This window comes from Portunus trituberculatus, chromosome 30, assembly GCF_017591435.1.
Source record: "Portunus trituberculatus isolate SZX2019 chromosome 30, ASM1759143v1, whole genome shotgun sequence".
NCBI lineage: Eukaryota > Metazoa > Arthropoda > Malacostraca > Decapoda > Portunidae > Portunus > Portunus trituberculatus.
Window position 1 is genome coordinate 2,040,467 of NC_059284.1, and position 16,979 is coordinate 2,057,445.

Sequence of the window (16,979 nt, forward strand, 5' to 3'; positions counted from 1 at the left end):
ACCACCACTACTACCACTTCTTCTATTAAACACACACTAGTCACTCTTGTTGCTAAATAAACCAGTGTTCTCTCACATGCAGCACATCCTGACCACCTTTACTATTACAAACCTTCCTGCCACATTTGCCTACCAAGCTCAACCACATACAACTCTCTCTCTCTCTCTCTCTCTTTCTCTCTGCGCCTCTACGCAAGCACACACCGCCATTTTTCGCTGAGTATGAGTGGTGTGTTTTGAAATGGGTTGGCTGACGTAAGGGAAGAGATAAGAAGGTAATGGTAAACAGTGACGCGGGTTCCTGGAGCTATTGTTGTGTACGTGAGCCGCGATAAAGTTACTGGGTGGGGGTTTGTGTTGTGTGTCGTGGGTTAAGAGAAGGAAGGGTGGTAATGAAAACAGGGGAAAAGTTTGAAAAAAAGGAGGAAACGTTTAGGAATTTATAAAAGGAATATTTGGAAATGCATGAAAAGAAGGAAAAAATAAAGGTTTGTGATTTTATGTTGATGAAAAGCATAAAAGAAAAGATTATGAAGTTTTATAGAAGAATGTTTTGTCTCTCTCTCTCTCTCTCTCTCTCTCTAGTAAAATGTCTAGTGTTGTCTATCGAAAGAAAAGACAACGCTAGGCACTTCAGAATGTTAATAGAGTTACTGATGTAAGAGAAAAAGAGAGAAAAAAAATATCGTTTGGGGTTTGAAATTAGAAAAGGAATTGAATCGAAATATAGTGAAAAAATTCTCTACATATTTTTTATTTTTATTTGTAGATTCATTCTTTGCTTTTACTTGCACGAAATATTAGAAATTTTTTGGCCAAGCCTCTGTGTAACAGGCTGACAAAAACAGAGAGAGAGAGAGAGAGAGAGAGAGAGAGAGAGAGAGAGAGAGAGAGAGAGAGAGAGAGAGAGATTAAACAAAAGAATTATAATGCAGGAAAAAAGAGACAAGGTTTAGCAGATCGGAATTTCAACTTACGAAAAAGAATTCACGAAATGTTTGGAGATATTTTCCTGAACCAGAAAAAAAGAGAAAAAAATAAAGAAAAAGATAAGTAAAAGATAAGAAATACAGGAGAGAGAGAGAGAGAGAGAGAGAGAGAGAGAGAGAGATGTGGAGGGGGCCAAAAAAAAGCTAGTTGTTTTAGAAAACGAATCTTATTATGGAGAGTAAAGAAAACGGGAAATGTGGCAAAAAGACGTAACAGTTCTCTCTCTCTCTCTCTCTCTCTCTCTCTCTCTCTCTCTGTATTCAGGTTTACAGTGAGTTTCGTACGCTTAACTGACATGATTTTATGTAATACACACACACACACACACACACACACACACACACACAGAGAGAGAGAGAGAGAGAGAGAGAGAGAGAGAGAGAGAGAGAGAGAGAGAGAGAGAGAGAGAGAGAGAGAGAGATCCACTACAATATCCACCACCACCACCACCACTATCACCATTACATTCACCATTTTTCTTTATCATGTGGTGAGTGTTTGCCTTTCAGAACATTTGCTAAAGAGGTCGTACACAGAAGGTGGTTGCAGAAATCTTGGCTTTTACTCTGATCTCAAGGAATATCGTTTTTATTTTTGTTTTATCTTATCTTATTTTTCATATCCAGGTTAGTGTGTTCTTGTTTTGAATTCTCGTTTGTTATTTTACTTTCCTAATCTGTTCACACAAATGCTTTTATTTTTTTCAATTCGTGTTTATCATCCCAAGTTTTTTTTTTTTTTAATCATCATTGCGGAACACAAGAGTGACATTTAAGGATTTTTGTTTTGCTTTTAAGTTTCACGTTAAGTTTTCTTTAAATAACACAGACTTGTATATATTTGAGTTTTAAGTAATTCCCTTACAACACAATATAAGTACGGAGATGCATTATATTAACATTCAAACATTTTCTTTGTCATTAAGTTTAAGTACCTACATTTAAGTACAAAAGTGAATGAAAACGCAGATGTAATGAACTGAATTTTCTCACCACGTAATATATATTTTTTCTTTTAAGTATTTATGAATACATTGAAAGCACAAAACACACCACACCACACACCATACCACATCACATCACATCACCATACCACACTACACCACACCACATCATACTACACCACACCACACCACATCACATCAGACGACACCACACCACACCACACCACACCTCACCATTAGTTGCCCTTCCTTGCTATCACAATAGGAATCAGAATTATCCTTTTAATTTCTAAGCTCACATTGGACTCATAGAAACACACTAGTTTATTCATTAATTTATTCACTTCAAAGCTGACAAGATCAAAAGTTATTCGGCCTTGTTATCTCTACAGAATAAAACTTAAGGCACGTTATTTCTAACATCACGTTCGTCTTTCAAAACATCAATTCACAACTTGGCTCGCCACAAAACATTCAGATAGCTTCCCTGCCTCGCCATCACAACAAGAGTGACATTACTACAATCTATTTAATGTTCTCTCACGTGCAGCACTCCCAAACACGCGTACAACACTCCCAAACACGCGTACAACACTCCCAAACACACGTGCAGCACCCTCAAACATACACACACACAAATTTTATTCAGATATAACACAGAACATTTAAGATACATCAAAGTGCAACTTCCACCATTAAAATTACACTACAATATATGTAAAACAATGGAAGACAGTAAGCGAATTAATGGAGGACTTAATTAAACTTCGATAAAATTGTATATACTGTACCATCTCATTGACATTAAAGTGCCCCCGGTAGTGCATTAGCTGATCCCAAGACACAAAGCCATGGTGGGCACGGACGGTGTCTGTGAGCGGACACGCCTCTAACATGTAATTCTGTTCGTATTCCTCCACAGGCATTCGCCCACGCTCTCTTCTATTTCAACGACCTGTTTCTATTGTTAACCAGTGTCCACTGACTCTAAATTGACCTTATGATATCCTATGCACCTCATTAAAGTAGTTCCTCTCACAGTACACTTCATCTACAGTGAGATCAGGGTTAGGAGTTTTGTATACTCTTCTACGCCATGGCACAGAATTATCTATAGAAAGTTTTACAGCCTTTTTACCTTGTGCAACATCATCTACATTATCTGACAATAGGCTGTCAATATATCTACAACCTTAGCAATATGTGTCCAGGGGTCATTCCTCATGTGCTGTCCATCTCGCCATAAACTCGGAAGAAATTTACACACACACACACACACACACACACACACACACACACACACACAAACACACACCAGGCAAGGACACGTATTTCTCTCACCACAGTAATGTTCTCCGTTCTAATGGCAATTGTAGTACTAGGAATAAGAGGAAGAGGAGTGAATGTAATAAGTTTCTGGTGCTGACACACTTTGCCTTATACAGTAGAGTAACAAAATACTGATTGCCAGTGAAGTGATCAATAAGAACAGTAAGAATAATAAGTACTCGAACACAAAAAAAGAAAAAGATTCAGTTTTAAAAGAAAAAAAAATGGAAATAATGATTGTTCAACCATAAGACAAACAAATCCCAGTGTGTTATATTGATAGTGAAAGATATATATGATAAGGGAAACAGGTAAAGACAATAACTTATGAACAAACAAATCCCAAACTAACCAGAAAACAAACACATTCACTGCTGCACCTCATTCACATAAATAAAGCGAAAAAAAAAAAACTCCCTTGATAAGAAAAGGCGCAAATATACACACTCCCTAACCCTCTAGCGGCCACTGGGGGCATTACCTTGGCAGTACAGCATGCATGTGTTTGGTTAGCGGTCCAGCCCCCCCAAAGATTTCTCTCAGTTCACGTCCTCGCGTCACGGTTCTCTTGAGGGGACGCGCAGGCACCGTCAGGAGTCCGCTACACGTCCCTTCAAGCCTGCAGGAGGAGTATTAGTTGTAGCAATGGTGGTGCTGGTGGCGGTGGTGGTGGTGATAATGGAAAAGAGAAAGGCAGCGAGTCGTGAGAATAGAAAACGGATGTAGATTTGCTTCATTGAATGGTAGACTACTGTAAAGTGAAATTGTAGAGGAAAAAGTCGCAGAAAGAGAGAGAGAGAGAGAGAGAGAGAGAGAGAGAGAGAGAGAGAGAGAGAGAGAGAGAGAGAGAGAGAGAGAGAGAGAAGGGGGGAAAGGCCCACGAGCAGGAAGATTATTAGTGATGGGAAGTAGCAAGTCAGGAGTGAAAGTTGATTGAAAGAGTTGAATAATAAGTAAGAAATGCAGGATGAGGAAGAAGGAAGAGACGTGAACAGGAAGGAGAAGAACAAAAACTGGACGAACAAAAACAAGAAAGAGGAGGAAGAAGGAAGAGGAAGAAGAGGAAGAGGAGAAGTGGATATATGAGAGGAAAAGTAAGGAAAAAAAATGTGAAAGGGAAAAAAAATATGTGGTTTTTATCTGTGGTGATGATCATGACAACTTTCTCACTTGGTTGCCTTCACCACCACCACTAATACCACGACCACCACCACCACCACCGCCATCATAAATAGGACATGCTTGGAAGTTTCACGAATGAGTAATAGAAGAAACATTCCTCTCTTCCTCCTCTTCCTCCTAATGCAAGTTACAAAAGCTCATTACTTTCATATATTCAGAGTGAAACTTCATATGGTTTTTTTTCTTTATCCTCGTACTTGTTCCTGCTTTGCTGTAACACTTGATTCTGTCCGATTATTAAGGCTCGAGTGGCCACGGGGAATGCTGTCAGTACGTTGTCCGAGAGGCGCATCCAAGCAGAGCAGAGATTTATACTTTTCCTCGCGTTGCCGGCCGTCCGCTGTTATAACTGGTGGCAGCGGTGAGGGAAAGTGTCACAAGGCGGAATCTATTACTTTTACGTTATTTTGGTCACGGTATCACCAACTCATGACCTCAGTGACACCCGTGCAGGTCCCTTTGCGTGTGTGTGTGTGTGTGTGTGTGTGTGTGTGTGTGTGTGTGTGTGTGTGTGTCAGCCTTCACGGTCCGCTAGTGTGACAAGTGGCAGACCTACGTGCATGACCTGCAGTAACCGCGACCTACACTACGTATATACATACATACATACATGCATACATACATACATACATACACATAGGTTAGTTTCTTGAGGTAAACAGAAGGCGACTTTCAACTCTGACCTCCTTTGCTCTTCTACTCTTTATCTGCAGCATCAGTTTGAGGACCATATTCTGAAATACCTGTTCGCCACATCGACATTAGTCTCAAGAAGCTCTAGTTGAAGTAACAGGTTTTTTTAAGGGTGTTTATTCGGTTTAGATGGAAAAGTAACACGTTTTCTACATTCTTAGCTGGAAAATCAGTCTTGAGCTCTCTAGTAATCGTGTTGGCAGGGGAGCAGATTGTTTCAGAATGATAAACAGTCTTCCATCACCGCTGGCCAGTGCTTTCCTCATTCCTTGGTGGTATTTGGTCTTTTCGCAGACTCACTTCTCCGTGACAGTTGTTTCTTTTCGTATCTTTCCCTCTGCAGTGAAACCTCAAATTATTGGAATTGTTAAAGGGATAGTTGTTAATTACGCACTGACAGATAAAAACATAAGAAAATAAAAGACACTTCAGGAAACCACCAGGCCTGTATATTTGCCAGTTCTTTTATAATACATACCTATTTTCATTTCTTCATCCATAAATCAGTCTATTATTCTCAAACTTCCTATTGAATTTTGATTACCGAATCTGCCCCACTTTGAAAACCTATTTCTTCTTGCCTGTTTATGAAATCCAAGTCTATCAACCTTGAACTTGTTATTTCCTTCTTGCAATACGAGAAACGAACAAAACATTCCACAATTGCTAGTGTTAAGTCAGTGAGAGTCAGAACATCGCACCAGACAACTAGCAAGACTCGCCCATTCATTTCACACTTCATAACGACGCTGTACTGGTGACTCATTGACTTAGGCCAAGGGCGCGCCAACCACTCATGACTCACGCTCAGACACACGCCAGAATTACGACCTTGAGATGTGGTGTGTCAGTGAGAAAGAAGCTGATACATGAAGTCTTTGGCTCTCCCAGGCACTAACTCTGTGGCACTTCTTGGCGCGTCTTGGCACTCAGCTGGCTCGTGTCCTTCCGGTCTTCCGTGTTGGGCAGTGGAGTGGCGCATGTGGCGGGCACTGTGGCGTGGCAGGGGTGGCGTGGCGAGACAGTGACCTTGGCGGGGATTGTCGCAAACCACGCCTCGGAAGGGTTCACAAGTCCAGAGGTTGTTCTTCTGTGTTTCTTTGTGTTTACTTGTGTGTTCATCTTGTGTGTGTAATACTTGTACTTACTTTTGATTATTTGTGTTTTTTTTTATTTCCTTCGTTCTTCATTGTTTCTCTTTATTTGTGTTTCTTTTTTTGTCTATATCATCTTTTATCATATCCTTGGCTTTTATATCGTGTTTTCTTGTCCTTCTCCTTGTGATTCCTTCTCATTTACCATGTTTCACTGATTTTCTCTTGTCGTTCTTTCGTGTTCCTTTTTTTCTCTTTCGTGTTTCTTGTTTATACTTTGTTCTGTTCTCTTTTTTTATTGTGTGTGTGTGCGTTTCATCGTGCTACTTTTTTCCTTGTTTTGCTTCGTATTCGCTTCTTTTTCCCATGTTTCTTTTCCTTAATGTTCCTTCGTTTCATTTCTCTGAGATCCTTTAGCCACTACTATCAAAATATTTTACGTTTTAAGCAAAGCAAATAAGTACTAATGTTTTGTACAGTGTGGGACAAAAGTCATGCAATCTTTTGACTTCACTTCCATCAGTCATTTGCCAAGTACTGTCAAAAGATTGTTAGTTCCAGGATTTCAGATGCAAATAAAAAGACAAATATAGTGAAAGTGAATGACATTATACTCTGTTTATGATTATGATCAGTATGTATTTTGAAACGCTCCACCCTCTCTCACCATGAACACTTTTAAAGGCCACAGATATGATCAGCGGGATTCTTAAGAGTGCTTCGTATGCCAATAATGTGAAGATCTTGTTGATTTACTACTATAACAGTCGAAATATCCTTAAAAATCTGTGTGACTTCAAATACAGCTTTATAAAATATGAAGATCCTGTTGACTTACCACTGTACCTGTAAAAACATCCTTAAAAACTAGTGTAACTTCAAGTACAGCTTTAGAAAATATGTTGATCTTGATTTACTATTATAAACTTTAATATATGCTTAAAAAAACTAGTGTGACTTCAAATAAAGCTCTAAAAGCTGTGGAGATCTTGTTGATTTACCACTATAACCGTAAAAACAACCTTAAGAACTAGTGTTACTTCAAATACAGCTTTAAAATGAATATGAGGATCTTGTTGATTTGCCACTATAATCTTCAAAACATTCTTAAAAACTAGTGTAATTTCAAATAAAGCTCTTAAAAAACTTGGAGATTTCATTAAATTAACACTACAACCGCAAGAAAACACTTAAAAACCCGTGTAACTTCAAATACAACCTCTGTAATGTAGTTGATGTGTGCCTTTTAAATGTCTCAGATAGATCTCACTGACTGTACTCTGCTCCTCTGTCCCTCCTTGGCCATCCAACACACATCCTTAGAGAATTCCTGTCGGAGCGTGAGGAGGGAGGTGATGCCACGGCCTTGCTAGTATACCCGCGTGGCCTTGGTCAGTGAGTGAGAGAGGAAGAGTGGGGAGAAAATGGAGGGGAATAACACAATTGCGATATAAATAAGTTAAATTCTCAGGTGAAGTTTCCTGTCCTCATTTTAATGGAATTTCGACGAGAATCCCCCTCCAGCACCTAAGAAGTGCTCGACTGACGTGACGCGAGGAAAAATTTCGTTTATTCATCCACTTCTTGTGAAACAAATACCTCATTCCATTTATCTTAACACACTTGCTTGTCTGTGCCTATCAAAGCCATAGTTAGCTCATGTGGACAGCTAGCACACAGATAGCAAGATATTGGTCGCACCTGAGTTTGGAAAGGTGAAGTGTACAAATAAGTAAGTTTACGCTTGTTTGTATTTATGAGAAGATGGCCCGTTTTCTAACATCACTTACAGTTCACCTTGCTTAGATGAAAGTTTTCAACATTTACTTGACAATTTATTATCAAAGCACAATAATGTATTCACTGATTTGTCCCTATTGTCATGGATCTATCACGTCTATTTCAATCCTGAACGCCCGGGAAACAGAGAGAGTCATGATGATTGCTGATTCAACTGACAAACGTACGAGAGCAAAAAACATTCTTAAGTTATCGTTCCTCGGGCTGCCAGGATGCGCCAGCCAATAGCTGTTGAGTGAAGTTCCTATGAGATTAAAGTTTCCAGCACGTAAAGTAATCCTGGTGTTATCAATAAAGTAGGGAGTCAACAGGTGGTTGGAATGAGCCAGGTGGCCAGGTGTGGGGATCCTGGCGTGGCCTTCGCTGTGAGGTGAATGCAGGTGGCGTGATCTTCATGTTGCGCGTGAAATAACCATCACTATTAAGCAACTCGGTACTGTTTTCACTCGGAACACGCGACACACACCTTCCACACACCTCACGCAGCATCACATGATTTCCCAAGGGTATTTTTTTACGTGTCCTGTAGCAAAACCCGTCTGGGAGCGGAGGAGGAAAGGAGGAAGAAGACAGGTCCGGTGCGTGGAGTGGAGGACCTTAATGTTGTGGAGCAGGAAGGATGCGCGTGACTTGGCCTAGTTGGCACGTTTCCAGGTGTGTTGTGTGATCGAGGAGACACACGGGGTTAGTTGGGGTCTGTCTGTGTGCGGTGCGGTTGTACGTTACGCGAGAGAGGAAGCGTGAGTGAGCCAGTGACGGGTAGCGTGCAGTAAGTGCATGGTGCTTGTCCTCACGAACTTACACGCACGCAACTTGGTCTCGTGTTCTAAAAAAGATTTCTATGGTGCATTTTGACTTCTCTCCAAAGACACTAGTTGAAATTACATAGACTTTTAAGAAGTGTTTTTATGATTCTAGTGACAATTTACCACCATGTCTATACTATCGGCTAACAATCTCAGAGGCTTTTGAAAATAGTTATGGCGAGAGAGTCAAGCGTTTCTAAATGTGGACTTCATCGTCCCTCATGTGTTGAAACTTTTCGGGCTCGGCAGCTGAAACGTGTGGGTCCGCTGTGTGAAGGTGTGTTAATTACAGGTGGAGTGGTGCAAAGGTGGCCCTGAGGCAATATCGATGTGGAGGATTGGTGTTACTGCATGTATGACCAATGTTCCGTGAGACAGGCTGAGTTCGTGTCATTGGCTTATATAGAGAGAGGAACCGTAAGGAGTGACTTTAGACCTTTCCTGGGGCTGGGGCATGGCACGTCGCTCCCTCACGCCCTTCCGCATTGCTTAGTGGATAAAAAAGGAAAATAAACGATTAGACAGGGACGGAAAAAATGTAAAATGAATGTTCTTGTCAGTTCATGTTTTTGTGGATCGGAAGGAAAGGTTTGGCATTTAGAAATGAGTTATTTTTATCTTGTTCTTGTTTGTAAAGCATCGAGTGGTACTGTACAACATCCAGTTTTGTGTTGGTGGTTATTGATTTGTTCTGTTATGGCGTATCGGCAGCGATGGAGAGGTGGGAAAAAAAGAGGACGGATTCAAAGTTCACTGAGTTAAATGCATTATCAGGTACTTACTTTTTTTTTTGTCTACTTTACTTCTTGCGTCGACCTTACCATTAATAGATTAAGTTTAGTAACTTTCTAGCCGTGTGTGTGTGTGTAAATGACGAAGGCTGTTGTAAAGTAACTCCTAATTCATACTATAATGCTAAATACAAACTGACATACAAACAGACAGACAACTTCCTACCTCGCACTTATTAATTTTCATGCTAGCCACCGTCGCTTCCTCCTCTCACAAACACCACATGGCCAGACAGAAAGCACCGAGATACAAACAACAGCTTTCTTGTGTGTGTGTGTGTGTGTGTGTGTGTGTGTTTCACTGTTTGATCTGCTGCAGTCTCTGACGAGACAGCCGGACGTTACCCTACGGAACGAGCTCAGAGCTCATTATTTCCGATCTTCGGATAGGCCTGAGACCAGGCACACACCACACACCGGGACAACAAGGTCACAACTCCTCGATTTACATCCCGTACCTACTCTACTCACTGCTAGGTGAACAGGGGCTACACGTGAAAGGAGAGACACCCAAATATCTCTACCCCGGGCCTCTGGCTTGTGAAGCCAGCGCTCTAACCACTGAGCTACCGGGTGTGTGTGTGTGTGTGTGTGTGTGTTTGTCCTCTTTACTTTCTCCTCAACTTAAGGTCTGCTACTGGCAAAGGTAGTGATGTAGGGAGAAGCGATGCCACTAGATGTCTCTCTCAAGGCTAGCTGCTAGATGTGATGGTGGCGTTTCGTAAATACGCTAAAAGCCACACACACACACACACACACACACACACACACACACACACACACACACACACGATGGAGACTTTAAGTTACGCAATAAAAAATGAAAGGAGAAAGATGAGAGGAGTGAAGGAGATAAAAAGGAGAGAGAGAGAGAGAGAGAGAGATGGAAGAAAGTGAGGAACAGTAAAGAAATCAAGAGAGGAAAGGGGAAATAAGGAGAGATAAAGATGAAAAAAAGATGAAAAGAGAAAGAGAGATAAGTTTTGAATACTAGGAAAGAAAATAAGGAGGGATAGAGTAGGAAGAAAAAAAAAAAAGGAAGTGGGAGATAAGCTATAAATACTTAAATATGTAAGATTATAAAGAGGGAAAGAGAATGTGAGATAAGCTTTCAATACTGTTAGTCTAGGAAGAGAAATGGGAGAGGAAGAAGAGGAAGCAGGAAGGAGACAAGAGAAAGAGGAATGAGGTGTTTATCATGTAGAAGGCGGGGTGTGTGGAGTATGTGGACCACTTCCTGTGTGTCCACCCCTCCTTTTTGGTCAACGATTCCATCTTTGCCTTCTGACCGTTTTAGCATCGCGAGGAAAGTGAGGTGGGTATATAACGAATCCTGATTGCGTTTTAGAGAGTACAAAATGCGAAAGGCGACTTAGAACGCTTCTCTCTTTTCTTTTCCCAGCTTGTTTGTCATTCAGTAAAAGAAACGTGGAGTACTTTTGTTGTCTAAATGAATGACAAAAGTAAATAGTCAATTGTATATGACGAATTAAAGAAAAGACGATTAAGGGCATCCATTCTCCTTCATTCAATCTCGTGTTCTCATTCAGTAAAGAAAACGTTAAGTATTTTCATTATCTAGAAGAATAACGAAAGTAAATAATTAATTGTAGATGAGGCATTAAAGAAGACAATCTAGAGCACCCATTGTTTTCCACATTGCTATCTCCCGTTCTCATCCAGCAAAGAAAACGGAGTACTTTCGTTACTTATACGAATGGCTGAATGGCAAAATGTACTAGTTGACGAATTATACGACAGACAGGTAAACATCGGCCACGGAGCTCTCCTGGCGGGGTGACGCTGGTGGACTCAGGAACTAAGCGGAAGGAAGGTCAGCTATAAATATACTCATACGTGCAAAAAAAGGAGAAAAGAAAAACACTAGAACGGACGCCATTAAGAGTCCTGAGGGAAGAAGAGGAAGAGGAAGATGAAAAAATACCATTGAAATATATATATATATATATATATATATATATATATATATATATATATATATATATATATATATATATATATATATATATATATATATATATATATATATATATATATATATATAAGTTACTCATAACAACAATGGCAGCTACTACTACTACTACTACTACTACTACTACTACTACTACTACTACTACTACTACTAAGCCAGCAAGAACAAAAACCACAAGGAGTAGGAAAATGGAGGAAAAAGTAAGAGAACAAAACACATACGAGAAAAAAAACAAAGCTCACCTGACCAAACTTAATAATTATCCTAACAGAAACACTCACCTGTTCTTGCATCATCCAAACTTCCAAGAACTGTTTAGAGCATAGATAATTTCCGCGTGGGTGTCTTACGTGCAGGAAAACCGCTTTGCTTGGCTCTTCTTGCCTGCCTCTCTGTCTTTTTGTCTGTCTCGACCTGTTCGCGGGCCAGTGAGGGTCAGAGGAGGCTGGGAGGCGAAAGGTGAAGCAGCCTGCAACAAATATACATCTCTGAGCTTTCTACTTCAGTTTAGTTTCTTGTTTGCACTGTAGGAAGGGAAGAGAGGTGAAAGAAACGGAGAGAGAGAGAGAGAGAGAGAGAGAGAGAGAGGATTTCCAGTCTTTACCGGTTCTCTCTCTCTCTCTCTCTCTCTCTCTCTCTCTCTCTCTCTCTCTCTCTCTCTCTCTCTCCCAGACCGGTCACATGATATTTGCAGTTTATTCCTCTCTTCCTCACCTTTCCTACTTTTTTTTTTTTTTTAAGTAAGGTCGCGACTTTTCTTCCTCCTGCTTTACTGAAGACGCAATTTTGTCCTTTCCTATCTGTTCTCTTGTTATCACTCTTTGTTTTATATCTTTTATTTTTCATTGTTTGTTTAAGTCCTATCATTATTCTTGCTCTTATTTCTGTTTTATTTCTGTTTCTTTATTCTTTTTTCGTCTCTTCTTTTCTTATTCTTTTTCTTATTCTTGTTTTTTTTTTTTTCTTCTTTCTCATTGTTTACTTTTTGTGTTCCTTTTTATCATTTTTCTTGCTATTATTTTCTTTTTCCTTTTTTTGTCTCCGCTGTTTCTTCTTCTTTTCATTTCTTATCGTTCTTTTTCTTATTCTTGTTTTGTTTCGTCTTTTCTTTTTCTTCTTTTTCAATGTTCATTTTTCGTCTTCCTTTTTTATCATTTTTCTTGCTATTTTTATGTTTTTCTGTCTGTCTCTTCTTTGTTGTTTCTTCGTCGTCTCTCCTTTTTTCTTATCGTTCGTATCACGTTTGTTTCGTGTCTTTTCTTCGTTACTTTCTCGTCGTCTTTCCTTAAGCTGCTGACTGGTGTTGACTGAAGTGCTGATGTTTACTGCTGACGGTGCTGCTGTTAGGAATGCATCAATCAATGTTGCTATGCCGCCACCACCACCACCACCAATATCACCACCACCACCACTACCATTACTTTAACTTCCTCTGAGTTAAGTAAATGAAGGTTGTGTCTTTTTCTTTCTACTTTTTTTGTTTTGTTTTTCTCGCTTCTGGTGAACGTTCATGAGGAAGCGTTGTTTGCAAGCTTGTTTTTGCCGTAACGTAACATCCGTATGTGGTGGTGGTGGTGGCGGTGGTGGTGGTGGTGGTGGAAGGGCGAAATGTCTGGTGGTGAATAAATGGATGATGTTGGACGTGATGTAGTAGTAGTAGTAGTAGTAGTAGTAGTAGTAGTAGTAGTAGTAGTAGTAGTAGTAGTAGTAGTAGTAGTAGTAGTAGTAGTAGTAGTAGTAGTAGTAGTAATAGCAGAAGTGGTATGAGTTGTAGTACTGACAACCTCCCCGAAGGAATAATTAAAAAAATCCAGTTCTTTCCTGTATGAGAGACGGACACACACACACACACACACACACACACACACACACACACACACACACACACACACCCTCTAGCCTATACTGACGACACGTAACACAAGAACACGCACAATGACAAGAGGAATTACATACATACACACACACATAGATGCCCTGCGCCAGTGAAAGTGTCTAAGGCGGAATCTTGGAAGAGCGGAAGTGACGAGGCGCAGGGGTAGGACACTGCTAGGCTCCTGACGCGAGCTGGTCCCGGGAAGCTCTGGCGCGAAGGTCATCGGGAAGCGACGCCAGCACTGAATTGGAGGAGGTAGTCAGTGCTTGTCCCGCCAGCCCGCCGAGAGGACCAGCAGCTCCCTCTCCTCCGCAAGACCACTCGCCTCACCACGTTAGTTATCTCAGGCCGCGACTCAAAACCTTTTGTTTGTGTAACGCTCGTGTCTCATCGTGTCCGCGTCTAGCCTCATTCGCTCTAGTCCCGCCTTCTCTCAGAACAGTACTCTGAAACACGTCTGCCCTCCACCTTCAGTACTTTCTAAAGGCTCTATTTAAAATGACGGTTTTCAAGGGGGTTTTTATGGTTCTAATGGCAGATTGACAAGGTTTGTGCATAATGAGCCGGAGAAACACTCTTGAGAACTCGCCTATTAATTTTTGTAGCCTTTGGAAGTAATCATGGTGAGAATAGAAAGTGTCTGAATACTGGCCTGGTCTCTGCTTCACTCTGCCTGCGATGCGTGGTGTGGACTATTCCATTCAACAGTCGTTTGGTTTGGGTGAGGCAGGACAGCTGACTGGACTAGGTGTGTGAGTGTGCATGTGTTTTGCTCACAGGAATGTGCCGGCGTGCAGGTGCGTGGCAGCGGTCGTTATATCGGTGCTTCCTCAGTTTATTGGCTTCGTGGCGGGAGCGACGCGGGACTTGAGAGTTATGACACGATATACAGTTACTTTAATTGACTTCCATTACCCCAGGCTGACAGACAGACGAGCGGACATTTGTAGCACTGAGACCACCAAGCACCATGGCATTTGTAAGGCACAATCACAGGACACAAACACCACAGCTGTAGCACACAGGGGCAGTATTATCATAGGGTTGGACTTGATTTATTTTATCTATTAACATTATCATTATTTTTTAATGAAAACCAACAGATGAGTCTAACATGCAGACGGACAGACACGGCAAGTCTTCGTGGTCGTCTTTCGCCGACCACTAAGTCAAATCGTAACGAGATAACATTTTCTGTCAGCTGGCGAGTCTCATCACTCACTCTGTTGCCTCATAACACAGACTCTGAGACCATGTGACGCCTGCACTGGGTTACTATGCAATGTTGTGGCTTGTCGTGGTCAGCATGCAAACACAACCACTGCTATTCAGTTATCAAGCCAAGGAACATTACGAGTGAAGGAGACAACACACACACGCACACGCACGCACGCACACACACACACACACACACACACACACACACACGGTAGCTCAGTGGTTAGAGGGCTGGCTTCACAAGCCAGAGGACCGGGGTTCGATTCCCCGGCCGGGTGGAGATATTTGGGTGTCTCCTTTCACGTATAGCCCCTGTTCACCTAGCAGTGAGTAGGTACGGGATGTAAATCGAGGAGTTGTGACCTTGTTGTCCCGGTGTGTGGTGTGTGCCTGGTCTCAGGCCTATCCGAAGATCGGAAATAATGAGCTCTGAGCTCGTTCCGTAGGGTAACGTCTGGCTGTCTCGTCAGAGACTGCAGCAGATCAAGCGAACACACACACACACACACACACACACACACACACACACACACACACACACACACACACATCTCCCACCAAACTGTAGACTCAAGACATTAGACGAGGCAGCACATTAGCTACCACCTCAGACTAATAGCGCCACAGCCTTACCTCACCGCTTGTCGCCGGTCTCAAGACCTGGAGTAGGCATCAATAGTCCTTAGTTTAGGTGCGAGTATCGGTAAGATGAAAGCCGAGTTAGTCCAGGTAGTCCTCAAGCTTGTCTCTCGCAGGAACACGATCATCATTGCCAGTATGAGAGTGAATCTTTAGCGCCATCTAGTGAGTAAACGTGCAGGAAGTGAGAACTGAGGCGCCAAAGGAGTGTTCGTGTGTGTTTGTGTGACGAACTTGATCTGTGTCACGCCTGCCTGCGTCGCTGCTGCCACAGGAGAAGTGAACGCCGTCAGGACACGTCACCATGAAGAGCGAGTGGTCACAAGCCATCGAGCCGCCCTCCCCGGGGCCGCTGAAGGCTCAAGTCCTCGACTCCTACAGCAAGCAAGGCGATAGGTGAGTCTGGAGGGTGATTGAGGATGGGGAGGGAGGGGGGAGTATTGTCTTGGCCTGCTCTGGGTGGAAGAGGAAGAGAAGCTAATGGCGAGACATGAAAAGTAGGAGGAGGAGGAGAATGGAAGAGAAGATGCGCAGAAAAAATAGGAGAAAATATGCAGAAACCGAAGAAGGAAAGAGAATAAAAGACCGAAAGGTAAACAGACAAAGAAAGACTTGCATGTTGTGATGATGAGGCGAGCATCTCCCACCTTTGTGTTCCCCTGACGTGCCACACAACCTAACGAATCCTGGGTGTGGAGCAGAGCAGGGTCTCGGCACTGTCACTGTGGGGAGTCACTGAACGGACGCGAGAATGAGGCGCTAATAGGAGGGCGCGGAGGAAGTGACAAGGAGGAGGAGGAGCAGGAGGTAATAGCTCCGGAAACCTACTTTTGTCCCTGGTAGTTGATGTGTGGGGTGTCACTTAAGGTGCTAGTGGTGGTAGTGGCAGTGGTGATGGCGGTGGTGGTGCCTGGCCAGACTTACCTTCTCGTTGTAACCTTGAGGAGCAACGGCGCGGGCAAGACATGAAGGTAGACCAATTCATGTATCAGTCTGCCATCTCATCTTTCCCGGCCGTCCCTCTCGGAAATCTCTTCCATCTGTTGCCTTTCCAGTCCTCCCTGCCTTTCAGACCTAGTCCCTTTTATCTATCTATCTGTTTCTCTATTCATCTATCTGTCCATCGCCTAAAAATCTAAAAATAACCTTCCCTCTCCTCTCAGCACATTCCTTTCTGCTCTCCCCCTGTTCAGTCCCGCCAACTCCCCCTACAGTCATCGTTAATACTGGTTTGCCCTCCTCACTGCCTCGCCCTGGCCTCTGCTTCTCCTCCACACGCTTCCAGCACGAAGAAAATAAGCTAGTAGTTACGTGTGCCTGGCCAGGATTAAGATCAGGATTAAGAAGGATACTACATATGTGTGAGTTTTCCTTAAGCTTGCGTGGTATATAACAAAACGAAATGACGTAAAATAAAGAGTAATTTTAAGCAAACGACAAATGATGGAAGAATGTTAAAGGAAAGAGCAAAGTTTAAAAGATCATAAGAGTGTCGGATTCTATTAATATTTCTTAGATTCTGACCCTTTAACACTTAATACTTAATGTCAGTAAACACAAGACACAATTTACTATGCCATAACTAGACAACACCCACCAAGGGATAGATAAAAAAAAAAAATTAA

At 42.0% G+C, this 16,979-nt stretch overlaps 1 protein-coding gene across 5 annotated transcripts in view; it reads left to right on the top strand.

Annotated features, from left to right (window-relative positions):
• Positions 1-16,979, top strand: part of LOC123510701 (patched domain-containing protein 3-like) — an 84,514-nt gene that overhangs the window by 22,959 nt on the left and 44,576 nt on the right. The window contains exons 1-2 of one of the 5 annotated variants that reach the window (XM_045266032.1): positions 8,754-8,771; positions 15,471-15,750. The exons of 1 other annotated variant lie outside the window; for it this stretch is intronic. In XM_045266032.1, coding sequence (XP_045121967.1) covers positions 15,659-15,750 — 92 coding nt within the window. In that variant the 5' untranslated portion in view covers positions 8,754-8,771; positions 15,471-15,658. Of the gene's footprint in view, positions 1-8,635; positions 8,686-8,753; positions 8,801-13,676; positions 13,831-15,470; positions 15,751-16,979 lie in introns of those variants that run through there. 3 more of the 5 variants (XM_045266031.1, XM_045266030.1, XM_045266033.1) reach the window with 3 other exon arrangements.